General features: G+C 42.2%; 1 protein-coding gene across 1 annotated transcript in view; it reads right to left on the bottom strand.

The window, feature by feature from the left end:
- Positions 1 to 205: 205 nt before the first annotated feature.
- loxhd1a (lipoxygenase homology PLAT domains 1a) overlaps positions 206 to 15,477 on the bottom strand; it is a 31,263-nt gene continuing 15,991 nt past the window's right edge. Inside the window, exons 18-41 of the mRNA XM_019278366.2 lie at positions 15,296 to 15,456; positions 14,886 to 15,219; positions 14,638 to 14,789; positions 13,711 to 13,844; positions 13,287 to 13,432; positions 13,097 to 13,201; positions 12,887 to 13,015; positions 12,633 to 12,797; positions 12,377 to 12,558; positions 12,152 to 12,268; positions 11,389 to 11,551; positions 11,008 to 11,162; positions 10,704 to 10,913; positions 9,810 to 9,933; positions 9,469 to 9,677; positions 9,161 to 9,346; positions 7,606 to 7,733; positions 7,388 to 7,505; positions 5,102 to 5,279; positions 2,735 to 2,920; positions 2,180 to 2,350; positions 1,517 to 1,643; positions 1,064 to 1,219; positions 206 to 981 (exon numbers count right to left, since the gene is read on the bottom strand). Coding sequence (XP_019133911.2) covers positions 501 to 981; positions 1,064 to 1,219; positions 1,517 to 1,643; positions 2,180 to 2,350; positions 2,735 to 2,920; positions 5,102 to 5,279; positions 7,388 to 7,505; positions 7,606 to 7,733; positions 9,161 to 9,346; positions 9,469 to 9,677; positions 9,810 to 9,933; positions 10,704 to 10,913; positions 11,008 to 11,162; positions 11,389 to 11,551; positions 12,152 to 12,268; positions 12,377 to 12,558; positions 12,633 to 12,797; positions 12,887 to 13,015; positions 13,097 to 13,201; positions 13,287 to 13,432; positions 13,711 to 13,844; positions 14,638 to 14,789; positions 14,886 to 15,219; positions 15,296 to 15,456 — 4,217 coding nt within the window. The 3' untranslated portion in view covers positions 206 to 500. The remainder of the gene's footprint in view (positions 982 to 1,063; positions 1,220 to 1,516; positions 1,644 to 2,179; positions 2,351 to 2,734; positions 2,921 to 5,101; positions 5,280 to 7,387; positions 7,506 to 7,605; positions 7,734 to 9,160; positions 9,347 to 9,468; positions 9,678 to 9,809; positions 9,934 to 10,703; positions 10,914 to 11,007; positions 11,163 to 11,388; positions 11,552 to 12,151; positions 12,269 to 12,376; positions 12,559 to 12,632; positions 12,798 to 12,886; positions 13,016 to 13,096; positions 13,202 to 13,286; positions 13,433 to 13,710; positions 13,845 to 14,637; positions 14,790 to 14,885; positions 15,220 to 15,295; positions 15,457 to 15,477) is intronic.

Below are 15,477 nucleotides of genomic sequence, written 5' to 3'. Positions count from 1 at the left end.
TAGGTGCTCCACTTTTGTCACCAGCTAGTTGCTTATTGTGTGTGTTTGCTGTTTGGCATTGAGCAGGTAGTGTAGAACGGGTTCATCGGAGCGTTTGTTACTGTAAACTGCTGTGAAATAAAGAGAACAATGAGTTAAATGATGCTCAGACACTTTGTAGAGCTGTTCTTTGTAAGTCAGACAGGTTGATGGCTGTAAATCCAGTATCACAAAAGAGTTTAATCTTTTACAAAACCTCCGTTATAACAAAGCAACTGAGCATACCATCACTGACATATGAAATTTATAAAGAATGGCACATTCAGTCTTCTGACCTAAGAACATATTGTCACAGTATTTCATTGCAGGCCATATTCTCAGGTAGTATTAAATATTGAACTATAATATCATAAAAAAACAACTATGAATGTAAAAATCTGTCTCAGTTCCTGAGATATAAAACTTGCCAGAGCAGAATCTCTTTGGTCATTACGCTGCTGTTTTTATAAATAATACTTTTTCTAATATTTCGTGTAGATGACCCTGGCGATCTGCCCGTCAGCCTTGTTCTTGTCCAGCCACTTCCCACAGATGAAGACGGTGGTGACACCATTGGATGTGTTAGTGACTTCCACGCGATCCAGCAGCCAGCCGGGGCTCAGACCGGAGTTGTCGTGCTCCATCCGGATTTTGTGCAGCTCTCCCATGTCCAGCATTTCCAGCATAAAACGGTCCGTCTGGTCGCGCTCGAAGAGGTTACGAAAACTCTGCCGCAGCTGCCGACGGCCTGACTCTCCATTGGTGCCGTAGACAGTGATGAAGACATTGGCATCTGTACCCGCTCCTTTCTGATCGCCCGTGATGACGATGATCTCGTACTTGATGGGCACCAGGCTTCGAGCTTTACTGACAAAGCTCTCGATGGTCTTTGTGCACTCGAAGGTCAAGTAATCGTCCCTCTTTGGAGAGAGAGGGATGTGGGCGTTGCAAATGAAGATGTACCTGCAGGTGGAGGGAACAATATAATTTGTTACCATGGAGTGTGGATGGGTGTAGATCCACTGAGCAGTAACCAATATCTTACTTGTTTTCCAGTTCCTTTTCAGTGATGACGACCTCCTCCACATGCCATAAAACCTCCCCCTTTACTTTCTTTCCATCCTTGGGTGTGTGGCCCAGGCAGATACCAGCGATATCACCGAGGTTCTTGGACGAAAACTCGAACCTGTCCACATTTCCCCTAAAAAGCGAGAGAAATAAGCCAGATGGAGTGAGTGGCTATTATCTTCAATTGGCCCACATACTTTAAATTCATGCCACTGCTAATTTGTTCTGTGTCAGAATGAATTTTCTACAGGATGGTGTAATGTCATGATAGTGGACTGCATTGCTAGTCTGGTCTCAAGTGCTTGGTGCTGGTAGGATTATCATAATAAGTGTAAAGGGAGAATAAGAGAGAGAGAGAGCACATTTCCTTTAAGCTTTTTCATGCAAACAAGATGCAGCTCGTTGAGTTAATCTGGCAGCAAGTACCTACCGCAAGAACCTCTTCTTCTTTGAGTTCTCCATTACAAATTCCTTTGATCGACCCTTCCTCCCCTCAAGTACAATCCAGGCATTTTCTTTGGTTTCAGCTTCTCCAGTTGTGATACAAATTTCGTACTCTTTAAAAGAGAGAGAAAACACGGACACTAAGTAAGTAAACCGTCTCAGCTGTCCTCAGAATGTACAATCAACGTAAAGGTGCTTTAGCAGGAACATATATTAGATCATTCAAAGCTTTAATCTTGAAGATTTTCATGAAATCAATCCCAATTTTGATGAAATTTATTGTCTAATTTTCAGTAACTATCTCTCCACGTGGTAGTTTATATTGTGAGTGGCGGGGTCCGCCATTCTGGAGACGTTGCGGTACGTAATCCAGCAATGATGTCAGCCTTTACCCCGTGAAGTAAGTCACAGCTAATGCAAACAGACCATCTGACTGTTGCTGCTTCACATTAAAAGCATGACAAAAAAAACAGGGTGGCTTTTACTGTGAAGAAACAACAGGAAACACCAACGTTAGCAGTGACCAGGATCATTCATTCAGACTTCTCTTTCAAAACAATGCACCTACACTCGCTGTTGCCACAGTAACCACAGCCGTAGCTAAACCAACAGGACTGAAACCTCAACGCGTTTTATGTTCAGGCCTTACTCGTCTTCTCGTCGAGGTCTAAGAAGGCGTTGTTAGAACATGGCAGTTCAATCATTATTTGTCCGTCATCAGCGTTCTTGGCAAGCCAGCGATCACATGGGAAACGAAATGGTTTGTCCAAGAGCTCATCCTTCACATCAATATACTCCAAATGCCATCCTGGAGCAGGACCTGGGTGCAATGCAGGATCAGGAAACAAACAAGACAGTGAGTAAAAATGCTGTCAAGAATGATAAACCTGAGAGTGATGTAGCAATCTTTCAGGACGGTGAATGAATAAAAAAAAAAACTGCATCAGCTCTTCAGATTTCCTCAAAGTCAGACAGTGATGTAGTGGTTGTTAGTGTTGGACAGCAGCTCCATTAAGACGTCAGCTGTCCAGGTTTCAACAAAATCAGACAAGTGATGACTCAGACATCTCCTGTGATGTCTGACTAACGGATCAGTGGCCAGATTTCTCTCACGTTGTGTGAACTAAACATAATTTTTGCAAGTTAACAAGACAGAAGGTGCAGATTTAATCATGCAGAGTGACCGCGTATCTGCATGTCTGACCTGTGTTGTCGTGCCAGACCCGTACTTTGGAGAGATCTCCCAGGCTGAGGATGTCCGTGAACCGGAACGTGTCCATCTGCTTGCGCTCAAACTTGTTGGACTTGGTGGACTCTTTCAACGCCAGCGTCCCAGAGTCGCCGTTCTCTCCGAATATGATGATCCACACGTTGGCATCAGTGCCTGCCCCTGAGGAGACAGGAGAGAGTCACCCCTGTAACGTAGCTCTAAGTTAGTACAATGTCCACCAAAGAAATCAGTTATAATTAAATTGGTGTAGTTTGATTCAAACTATCATTTCAATGACAAATCGTATCTGGTAAACTTGTTCTGACTCAACAGAACGAAGCTCATACAAATATTAACTACAGCTGACATCTGTGAAGAGTTTTGTGATTAAAAATTTAAAAGCGCTTCCACTTTGTTGCAGAGCTCTTAAACTGCGGTGCATCTCATCTTTTGCAGGCATTTGTTGAATTATTTGTTGTAATAAATACTGAGATCGCAAAGCCCCGAGGAAACTTGATCGGCAACAACAACCGACCCCGCCATGCTTAGAATAAAATGAGACACGTTCTCCGACCCAGACAGCTCATCTATAATCCCGCTATCCTTTATTATTTCATTACAGTGGGTTAGACACAATGTGTATTAGTTCATGGTGAGCACAAACCTCACTCAGTCCACTGCAGAATTTTTGTCCTAGTTTACACGTCTGTGCACAATGCTGGAAATCCAATATTTTAATTAACACCTCTGTAGTTCTAATGAGCAATAAATAAAATTGGAAATTTCAATATTTCTGAAGCTGCTTTAAGAATTGCATCTGCTGTTAAGTGATTCTTTTCTTCTCACATACCTATATGCTATATGCACACGTACATACGTGACACTCAGTGCCTCTTCACACATACATCCAAATCACCCCCACAATAATCCCAAAGGGGACAATTTCCTTATGCACCGCAATGCATATGCAATGTTGTCTGCATGTGTGTGTGTGTGTGTCTCTATCAGCCAGGCTCATTATTCCTCCCAGAGCCTCAGTGGTGGTGCAGGGCTACATCTTAGTTTCCAGTAACTGCCAAGGGCAGAGAACGGTCCTTTGAAGTCGGCTCAGACTTCTCACCATGCTATCGTATTGATCAGCAACACTACTGAGCTACAGAAAATACTGCATGAAGAAAAAAAAGAGGACAGGAGAAGTGGATTTCTTTCATTTTAATGTCGGAGTCAAACCAGGATATTTTAAAAAAAAAACATTGACGTCATGAGACTGGCCAGAGGGGGTTCAGAAAATAAATCTGTGCATCGTAATGCATTTTAAAAGTAACAATAATCACATTGGAAATAATGTCAGTGCCATCATACAGATGCCATGTTTCCACAGTTTCACGTGGCACGAAGGGGTTACAATTAGCAACTACACCACTAGATGCCACTAAATCCTACACACTGCTCCTTTAATAGTTCAGATCTTGATCGCTGTTTCTGTCCCTCTGGTGTAACTCATAGTTATGTGTCGTGAGCGTGTAGTTCAGGTCTATGGAAAGCATTGTCACTGATCAATCTTGCCTTAAGAGGTAGGATGTATAACCAGAGTGCACCTCCTGATTATTATTCTACATTGTTCGTAAATTATCTAAAAGGACTTGTATCATCTTAATAGTAATAGTAGCCTTAGAGAATCGTTTAATTTAACATTATAAGAAATATATTGCCAAATTAAAAAGACTCAGAACATGAATTTTCTTCACTCCTCCTGGAAAAACACAAATCTCTGAACAAGGACACATCGAATGAGGATGAGGAAACATCATTTATATCATATCCGTCTAACTCAGCCTTGAGCTTTGGATAGTGATGTGAAAGATTACAGATATAAATCTATTATGAATCCTTCGAGAGGTGCAAGGTTGTAGTATTAATTCGGCGCCACAGAGTGAGGAGTTCACTGATCTGACATCATCTACTTTGAACTTTGCTATTTGAACATGTTACCCTCCGGTGCAGGCAACAGTGAGGTGATGGCAAGGTGAACACGGGTCACACTTGACAGATGAAGTCTCTCATCTTGACCTTTGAGTTCTTTGGGATCCCCCAGGAAGAGCTGGAGGATGTTACTGATAAAAGAGGATGTCTGAGCTCTGTCCCTGGACCTGATGCTGACCCCGAGATGAAAGGATGGATGGATCATGTTGGTATGACTACAACATGGATCTGAAATGCCCTCATCTGTTGAATTCCTGTGCCTCAAGGTCTGATCCAAATGGAAACACATTAGGTGTTCCCCAGAGATCAATCCTCGGCCCCCTTCTTTTTCTGGTGTAAGCACTGACATATACAACTTGTAGCTGCATTATCACTTACCTGCATGGTCACCGGTCTTGACCTGGATGATATAGGTGGTGGGCTCCACCATCAACTCCTCGTCTACCATAGCAGCCATCTCGCAGATCATGCTTCCCTTGGGTCCAAGTGTCTTGGACAGCCAGTCCTCGTAGGTGAACACAGACACCTCCTCTGTGGCCAGGTTACGCAAGATAACCTGGATGGCACAGAGTTTGTTGTTCAAATATAATACCACACCTATTTTAAATGTCATTCAGAATCCTGACATTGATTTTTACGATCCAGTGTCACAGTCAAAGCACAAAAAATCACCTGAGAATTAGAGTGTAATAAAAAAAGTATGGCACATAAAGTTTTTATGAGATATTTAAGTTATGTCAACAAAATCTAGCCAGTGCAAGTGTGTTTAGTGTGTTATCATGTGAACATTTTCATCAAACACCTTGAAAACTAATACGTTTATCTGTTTTAGTGGCAATTTGCAAATGTTCACATGCACTAAAGTACGCCTGGGACAGATGAAAATATTAGTTTTGCAGATATTTAACCTGATGATGCTAGAGTTAAAGACCCTTGAGAGATCAACAAAGGTATTACAAATCATCCTGATGAGGGATTGAATGTCTGTATCCACAGATGTCACTAAAAGGAAGTCAGTGGATCACCAAAGTCAGTATGATTCCACCTCTGGGGACCACGAATGTATGGTTCCATGTCAATCCAGCAAACAGTTGTTGAGATATTTAAGTTTGAACCACAGGTTAGCGTGCACAAAAGCAAGATGAATATATGAATAATATTATGAATTATGTTATGGACTTTAGTGTGCTGTGTACTCTGCTTCTTCAAGATGTCTGATCAGTAGTACTGGGAAACATTTCATTACTAGGCAAAGACTCAGCTCAGTCAGCCACACTCCACTCTGCATATTTATTTGGTCAGATTACTATGCTGGCAGTTCGCCCGGCACACTGTTGTGCCCATTTCTATACACAGACCCAGCAATCCATAAAGGCAGCACATCTGCTTGTGATGCTGAACACACAAGGCTCTGTGCAGGGTCAAATCAAGGAGATGTTCGCAGCCGCTGAGTCCCAGGCACGGACGGACAGGGCTTGGTATTGTTCCTGACTGCTCTGCTACTCTGCAGGCATGGTGCCTTTACCAGAGAAGACATTTGCATAGGAAATGTGTTCTATTTCATCAAAGCAATTGGCCTGAGACATCAGACTGAATTTTGGAGGTGAGCAGTGATGCCGTCCTCGCAGGGGTCAGTCAAAAAGAAAAAGTACTGAACCATTTTGGGAAACTATGTATATTAATGCAGTCGATTATATTTCTGGATTATGCATTAAAAAATGTTTGATATTTTGGACACACACACACACACACACACACCAGTGCGCACACAGAGGAAATTTTAAATGAAATGCCGCCTCTCTCTGCTGAATACAGAAACGCACAGCGCTCATTAATGTGTGTTTGTGCAAATGTGTGTGTCCGCGATGCCATAAACAACAGCACGGGGAACAAAATGGGTCAATATGCTCACTCCAGGAACTCTGGGGCCGTGCTGCGTCTGTGTCTTTGTGGGTGGGTGAATCATTGACCGTTCTCCTGCAGGCAGGGATAGATGTGTGTGTTTATTTGTCTGTGTGATACAATAGATTGATGATCCTGTGACCTACATCATACAGCGTCAGGGTAAAAAAAGAAAAAAAAAACATAAACCTGTGACTGATTTGCACTATTGATTTTGTTTCTGCCTTTTTTTATGCTTCTGGTTCTATGTTTCATGGATTAGATGTGCAGTTTCTTTTTGATAACCAATTAGCTCTGGACAAGACAAGAAGAAGTAATCGTGCACGATCAGCTCATTCTGGAGAATTAAACCATGTTCGAAGCTTTCCTCTTGTTGTAATCTTTTTAAATGTTCCTGCATGTAAACATGCGTCTATCTGTCTTGGTTCTCCTCTGCAGATCTAGCATTGCATATAAAACTGTTTGACTCGTGATGGATGGTTAAAAAACAGTATGGATACAGCAGAACCGGAGCTATAACATATCTTCCTTGTCCCTGCATACCTACAATGCAAGCAAACAACTCAGTGTCTTATGGTAGTAGCAAGGCAGAGATGAGGAGCAGGATACAGAGGTCGGGTTGTCTTTCTAACTCCACACCTCCAGATTTTCTTTTTCATTTGGGGCCATAACTTTTTTATATAAGCTGTAGTACTCCCCATAAACTCTAAGCACACTTTTATGTGTAAGATCCGTGGAGTCCCCCTTTAAAGGTGAGCTGACCTGATCCAGAAACCAGTCAGGACGACTGCCCGAGCCATCAATACGAAGCCTCATTTTCCTCAGTGGGGCAATGTCATCAATCTCCATGTTGAAAGTGTCCTCCTGACCGCGCTCAAACCTGTTATCCACCAAACAAACGACACAGAATTTATCATCTGAAGCATAATAAAACAGCCTGTTTATTTTTATTGTCGCGTCCTGTGTTCACGTTTGGCTACCTGTCCTCATCCTTCTGCAGCAGCATCTCCTCTGTGCTGCCGTTGACTCCAAACACAGTCATGTAGATCAGGGTGTCCGTTCCCGCGTTCTGCACGTCGCCTGTCACTACGGTCACCTCGTAGATAACCTGACGTGAAAATGTTTGACGTTTTTACTCAACATGCTTTCTTCACGTTCTGCACCTGCATCTTGCACAAGCAGTATTACCTCTAAAACATCACAAGACATGCAAGTTTATCTTGCAGGTAATGAACAATAATCCTACAGTCATATTTTTAAAGAAAGTTTGCTGTAAACAGCCATAAATATATCACAAATGGTCTTTGGAAAGTGTTTTAGGCTGCTCAAAGAAGCTTTAGTTAGCACTTCATGATTAATCTGGCTTTATTATTATGAGGATATGTACCACAGTCCTTTAAAGAAGCTGTAATCAAACCTCTACTTAAAAATCTCACTCTTGATCCAGAGGTTTTAGCCAATAACAGGCTGATATCCAACCTTTCCTTTCTCTCTAAGATACTTGAGAATGTTACGTGACTTTTTCCGTGAGAACGGTTTATCTGAGGATCAGTCAGGACTTTGAGTGCAGAGACAGCACTAGTGAAAGTTACAAACGGTCTTCTAATTGCATCGGGCTCGTCTCGTACAGACTCGTCTTTGCACTTGTCTCGTTAGATCTCAGTGCTGCCCAACATGTTCTGCTCAAAGTTTCTGACTTTTGAGCCTCCGCAAATAATATTATAAAGATAGATATACAGTCTAGAGCTGCTCTATATTTAAAGTGTCAGGTGAAAACTTCTGTTATAATTTGGCGCTATATAAATAAAATTAAATTGATTATGGAGGGACCATTGCCAAAATTGTAAATCAGTGTGATTGTAATGTAGTAACTCTCCTACTGGTTACATTTTTTATATTTCTATTGCTAACATAAATAGATCATGATGGCATGGGACACTGTCTGACTCCCTCTGATAATAATATTACTTAACGCTTTATCTTACTTGATATATTATTGTATGAATTTATAAACATAGTCCTGTCTAATGGTGTCAAGAAACTTCAGCCTCAAAGATAAGCATGAGGAAATGTTCATTGTAATAAAAATCACAGATCTTTAATACCTTCATCAATAAATTTAGCTTTAATAAATCCATCTATCTCAATAATCTTGTGAATTATGGTTTTAATTCTAGTGGCAACACATTTAAATAAGATTCTAGTGTCATGATCTTTTAAATTTAATGTTTTCTCTGACAGCAGATGAGGATTTAGAGGTGCTTGTGCTGTTTTCCTGAAACACCTGAATGTTTTTTAAGAGGTTGGAAGTTCTTTTAATGAACTCAAATCCCATTTAAATCAGGATAATTACCAGATTTTATGGTAATAATTGGAAAATTAATGTTTAATCATGATTTATATGAGCTCTGGTATCATTGGATACATTTTTTTTAACAGTAGAAATTGGCTGCTGTGGTAATTTCATTGGTAATTGTGATGTATGTTCTCAGCCATATGACTGTGCTTTGTGTGGATCTGTTCATGTTTACGTACCTTCTGGGTAATAGAAATGGCCTCTGCATCCAGTATGTTTAAAAATATAGACGTCAAACCATCTCCTCGATCTTTGGCCAGCCAGCACTTGCAAGCGAAAGTATATTTGACCCCTTTGGTTGGCACAGCAACAGCCAGCTCATCAACCAGCCAGCAGCTCTCAGGAGTGGCCCCATCATGGCCGAGCTGCAGGGGTGGGAGAGAAACAATCACTTCAAGCAACGTGGGTGTATTTTTCTGTGCGTTCATGTGTGAGAGTGCACGATCCTCAGTGAAACTGTAAAAAGCTTCCCTCTCCCCTCCCTCACCTCGACCTTTTTGATCTCCCCCACGTCTACACCGTAGGACTGAAAGTTCTCAAGAGAGCCGGCCATAAAGCCCTGCGTCTCGTCCGGCAGGTCCAGCCACAACCTCTCTGTCTGGGTTTGATCGGCCCCGATTATGATCACATAAGCCCTGCTGGTAGTGCTAGCATCGCGCTCCAGTCCGGTGCAGATGGTGATATGGTATGGTATGACTGCACAGGAAGAGCACAACACTTATTCATTCATGAGAGCACCAGATTATGTAAAGACGCATGTGTTAGAATATTAATGACAAACATTCACAGAGCAGAGGATGAATCATAGAGATTCTTGACTTTTCTTACTCGGCAGCTCGGTTTCTTCTTCCTCCTTCTTTTTGCTCTTCTTGTTCATGTTACTGTCGACGCTCTTCACCGTCAGGGCCGAGTTCTTTTTACTGTTTAGGCCCTCTCGAACTCCTTCATAACCCTGAAAGAACGCAACACACACACATGTAGACAAACACCATCACAGATACACGCTAAGATCTAAAGAAAACATGCAATATCTATGTTGGATATACGAGCTTAAACTGTTCACTGAATGTCTGAGCCTCAAGGTCTGAAGCATGGTCGGTGTTCCCCAGAGATCAATCCATGGTCCCCTTCTTTTTCTGGTGTAAACACTGACTACATATACATGCAGACAGCATGTATTTTTAAGATTTTAATTTCTGGTTTGTCTCATTACAGTGTTTAAGGTTTATTTTCTAGGCTAGTTTCTAAAATCCTCCTGAAAAAAAAAGATTTTTGGACTGATGTTTTTCATTGAACAGCGGATGCAGATTTAGCACAGATATACTCACGGTGCCCGGAGGATAAATTTTAATGACTCCTCTGATTTTCTCATCTTGTGCCACCGGCACATCAAAATGTTTTCATTTATTCAACACATTGGTTTGTGACCTGCAAAACTAATGACTTTTCTTTCAGCCACAGCTAATACTAGCTGTAATTAACAAATGTTAGAACACTGAAGTAACATGATAAACATTATCGGCTTTAGTGCATCGTCATAGAGCTGCTAGTGTGGCTGTGACATGTTTAAATATAATTTTTATATTCTCCTTCATTGTTTTTGGGATGCAAACAGAAAATCTAAGACCATAAGAGTGAACTGACCTTTAAGTGGTTGCATTTTATATTTTATTCTCCTTTATTCTACTGTGTTTTAAGATGGACAGATGTCTTTCATTCTACCTTGACATAGAAGACTCTCTCAATGCGCTGGTCCTCCTTCTTCCTGGACAGCCAACGTTCACATAAGAAGAGAAAGACCTCCTCCGTATCCTCGTCATACACCTCCACCTGGTCCAAGTACCAGTCAGGACTTATCATACTGTTATCATGGCGAATTTTAATCTTGAAAACTATTCCGAGGTCAACCGCCTCTAAAGTGAATTTATCCACCTGGGGGAAATAAAATGTCACCATTGGTTATGTAGTTTGTACTTTTTTTTTTTTGTATGATTCGGTTTGCCAAAGTGAAAAATACAGATCTTACAGATCCCCGTTCAAATTTGTTGCTGTTCGTCTCAGACTTGCTCAGTTTCCTCTCTCCAGTGTCCCCCTGGTCCCCGTAAATTGTGAGGAAGACGTTGGCGTCGGTGCCAGCTCCGTACACGTCGCCTGTCATCACTGACACTTGGTATGTGTGAGCTGTAGAAGGGAGGATGATCACAGACAAGCACACAGGGAATCGGTTTGACGCAAATTGCAGTACACAGAGTGAAAAGAAAGCAATTTTCCATCGCTGTTTGATGCCTCTGTTATAACAGAGACTCGGGGACTCTGGTTTCTAAACTAATTTGCAGAAAGGTGAGGGAAGACAAATCCTGCATGTCTGTGAGTATAAATGTGTTGTTTGTCTGTGTGTCTAACATACTCTCCAGGGCATCTTCCACTTCGATTTCAGTCACTTTCAGGTTTCCGTCTCGTGAAAGTTTCTCAGTGATAATGTCAGAGGGTACCAGCTCTCTCACTGTTTCTCCATCATCCTCCGACTTGGCGAGCCAGCGCTCACATGGGAAGATGGTAGTCTCTGAACCCTACGGAGAAAAAGAGAATGAGAGGGAGGGAGGTGCGCCTTAGAGGAAAATCATTGAACACAGTGTCTTGTCTGAGTCTGGGCTCAGTGTGTGACAATGCTGGATTGCCCTCATCTATCTGTGAAGAGAACATCTCCACCTACTGACCAAAAATAGTGCGTCATGTGTTACAAGGAGTAAAGACAAATACACTGAAAGTACTCTACATCAGATATTTGAGATGATTATTTCACATTAAGGTAAAAGTAGTGCTGGTTTAACAAATCACCTGTCCAGTACAATTTTGAGGTACTTGTACTTTTACTCCACTACAACGCAGAGATGATTCTACTGTGTACTGTATTTTCTAGTTACTTAACAGATTAAGATTTCTGCATACAAAATATATATCTTGTAAAATGTGATGTATTGTTATAGATTAAAGCACCCAGCAGTATATAAAGTTAGTTAATTCCACCTTGATCTACTACAATCATAAAATGCTACTACACGCTTACTTGGGGAGGAATTGCAAGTACTTTTACTGAGTGTTTTTATTTTGCAGTATTGCCACTTGAGTCAATTATCTGAGTAATTCTCCTCCACCCCTGCAGGCAGTACCTTTCCCTTCCCGAGCAGGCGTCTGATCTCCACTCTGTCCAGGTGCCAGCCTGGGTTGACCCCACGGTTGTCATGGCCGATACGGATCTTCTCCATTACATCACCCACATCTTCTAGCTGCACAGAAAGCATCGCTAAATTAACAATGTACGCAGAAATACACTGCTGCAATACACAACAATGTATTTATTCTGCTTATTATGAGTCAAAAATGTGTTATTGTACCTCCACGATAAACATGTCTTCAGCTCCTCTCTCAAAGTACATCCTCCTCTCCCTCTTGTTGAAACACAGAAACTTCTGCTGGGTGCACACTGCATCTCGCCCGTACAGGGTGATGAAGACATCTGCATCTGTGCCAGCTCCAAACAGGTCGCTCGTGAAGATTTTAATCTCATAGGGAACAACTGAAAAACAAAAGAAATCATGAGGAACACATGACAAATAAGTGCGGCGTTGACTGTCATGCAGTATGATTTACATGGTGTGTACAGCTCCGTCTGAAGAGGATTAGCGAAAAGGTCTCGGACGATGGCTCCGTCATCCTCTCCTTTATCCAACCAGCGACCGCAGGGGAAGCGCAGCTTCTGTCCAAGAGACGGAGCATCAATCTCCACCCAGTCAACGAACCAGCCTGATGCTCCACCTGAAACATTGACACAAATTGTCGTGATCACACATGTGTTGTGACTCATTTTGCATCATTCACTCTGCAGGAGGCATGTCCTACTGTACCATGGTTGTCGTGACCGATGCGCACTTTCCTCAGTGGTCCAATGTCCACAGCTTCCACCGTGAACTCATCGATCATACCCTGCTCAAACTTATTCTTATGAGTCTTCGAACCCTTCAGGCTAATTTTCCCTGCAGATATGCAACATCACAGAGTCGTTTAATGATTTAAGTACACATGCACGCAGATATAAGTGAGGTTTGAAGTGTTACCTGTGTCATCCTTGGTGCCGAACAGCGTCATAAAGACATTAGCATCAGTTCCTGCATACTCTTTGTCACCGGTTCTTATCCTAACGTTGTATGTTGTTGACATGGCTGCAATAAACAGAATAAATTAAACATTATTATTATCAATCAGAGGTCACTTTGATTATTTGGCAGTGTTGTGTTGTGCTCTAACATTTTTGTTCCAGTCCAAGTGTGGTTTCAGAGTCTTCGTCATCGTCCTCTTTCCTCATGAAGGCCTCGTCCACAGGAACCAGCTCCCTGGCAAGCTGTCTATCATCCTCATCGACAGCCAGCCAACGTTTACAAGGGAAAAAGTACCTAAAACATAATGTATATATCTTATATCTTATATTTTATGCAGCGTACTGATATGTGAGCATGTTTGTTTAGCTTCTTTCTAAATCTCCACAGACAAGAGTACCATTTCACACCACACAGTGGAGCTCTACAAACATTTTATGTGCTGAGAGTGCTGTCTCCTACGCAGGATGATGATGTTGTGTGAATCCTGTTGTATTGACTTGGTGTCTATATAAATAAGTCAATTTATTCAAATCATTTGTGTACACAGTGCAGTTACTGTGCTCTGCTCTTACGTGGTGTCATCTTTGTTGTCTATAATTTCCACTCTGTCTAAAAACCAGCCGGCGCCGGCCTGGCTGTTGTCATGTCGGATCCTCAGTTTCTTCAAGGTCCCCAGGTCGACCGCCGAGATGGTGAAAACGTCCTCCTGTGTCACACGTGAACAAGCCAGCGACAAAGGGTCAAGAAATGTCACAGGTCTAGGGTTAGCAGTCCATGAGAACCTCATTACCTATTTATTTGGTCTGTATTTAACCCGCAAATCTCTTTAGATCAAACATTAGTCCAACAAAAGAGGCTTATCGAGGAAACGGTATCAGAGATAACAATCGTGACCATGTACAACACAGCAGGTCGAACAAATACATCCGCAATACATTATGAACAGTGGAAGAAAGACGCCTCTGTAGAGACCTGGAACCTAATTCCACTTCTCGTGCAGGCTTTTGATGAGAAGATGCTGTAATGTGTTTCATAGTTTCATTTGACCGTAGTTTACTCAATGCCAAAGGTGTACAACTACTAGAGAGCTCCATGAATAAATAAATATTAAATATCGGGGTTCCACGTCACCAATCAAAACTGTATCAAAAGTAGGACTAAGCATAATCCCCATGACTGGAAAGTGAAGTCAATGCAGGATTGCCAAAAACTGCAGTTCCTCAAACGTCTAATTGAGGCTGGCTCCATAAGTCCCCATGTTCAAATGTCCAACTTCACAGCAGAAATAAACATGTTTACAGCCTGGTACAAAAAACTGTTTTGGTCTCTAATTTCCTCGTTCATGACAACTGTACATGAAAGTGATATGAAGCTTCTCATCAAACCCTCTGTGAAAAAAGTGTGTAAGCGCATTTCCCCAAAAAGTCATGACTATTCTTTTAAAACAGAAATGTTGAGATGATCACATAAAAAATGAGCACAAGTAGACATGAGCTTACTTTGCCTTTCTCAAATTTGTTCAGGTTGTTCGACTTCCTGAGCCGTCGCTCCCCCGTGTCTCCGATCTCTCCATAGATGTTGACGTAAACGTTGGCATCAGTCCCCGCCCCGAACATAGTCCCGGTGAACACATGGACCTCATAGGTGTTCACTGAGAGGAGAACACAGAGAGGAAGTGCATGAGACAGGAAGTTTCATTTAAAATGTCATAATTAAAACACACGTGTTGCGTTCATGCTCTGCTTACTCTCCAGCTCTTCCTCCCCCTCAGTCAGCAGCTCCACCACAATCTCTCCATCCCCCTCATCCCTGGCCAGCCAGCGGTTACAAGGAAAAGTATATGTCACCACCAGTTCCTTCAGCTCTTCAATTATCTCCACCTCCTCTTCTTTCTTCTTCTTTTTCTTGTCCTTCTTCTTGTCTTTCTTGGTCTCCTTCTCCTCCTTCTTCACCTCAGTTTTCACCAAAGTCATCTTCAGCCGCTTGATGCTCACCGTCTCCAGGAACCAGCCGCTTCCGACACCCCTCCCGTCGTGGAAGATACGTATCTTGTAGATCTTACCAACGTCATGAGCCTCGATCTGGGTTGCAGGTATAAAACAAGAGGTCAAAAGGTGGCCAGGGAGTTAAATCTCTTACATAAGGCTTCATACAGACCCTGATGATCTCAGTGGTGCCACGTTCATAGTTGTCGGAACGAGTCACAAGTTGGAGGACTTCAGTTTTCCCTTCATCTCCGTACATCTGACAGAAGACATTTGCATCGGTGCCACCTGTCAGAACGTTCCCTGTCACCACTGCTACTTCATAGTTGATCACTGTTAGAGAAGAGGCATCCC

This window comes from Larimichthys crocea, chromosome IX, assembly GCF_000972845.2.
Source record: "Larimichthys crocea isolate SSNF chromosome IX, L_crocea_2.0, whole genome shotgun sequence".
NCBI lineage: Eukaryota > Metazoa > Chordata > Actinopteri > Sciaenidae > Larimichthys > Larimichthys crocea.
This window is presented reverse-complemented; position numbering and strand designations above follow the sequence as displayed.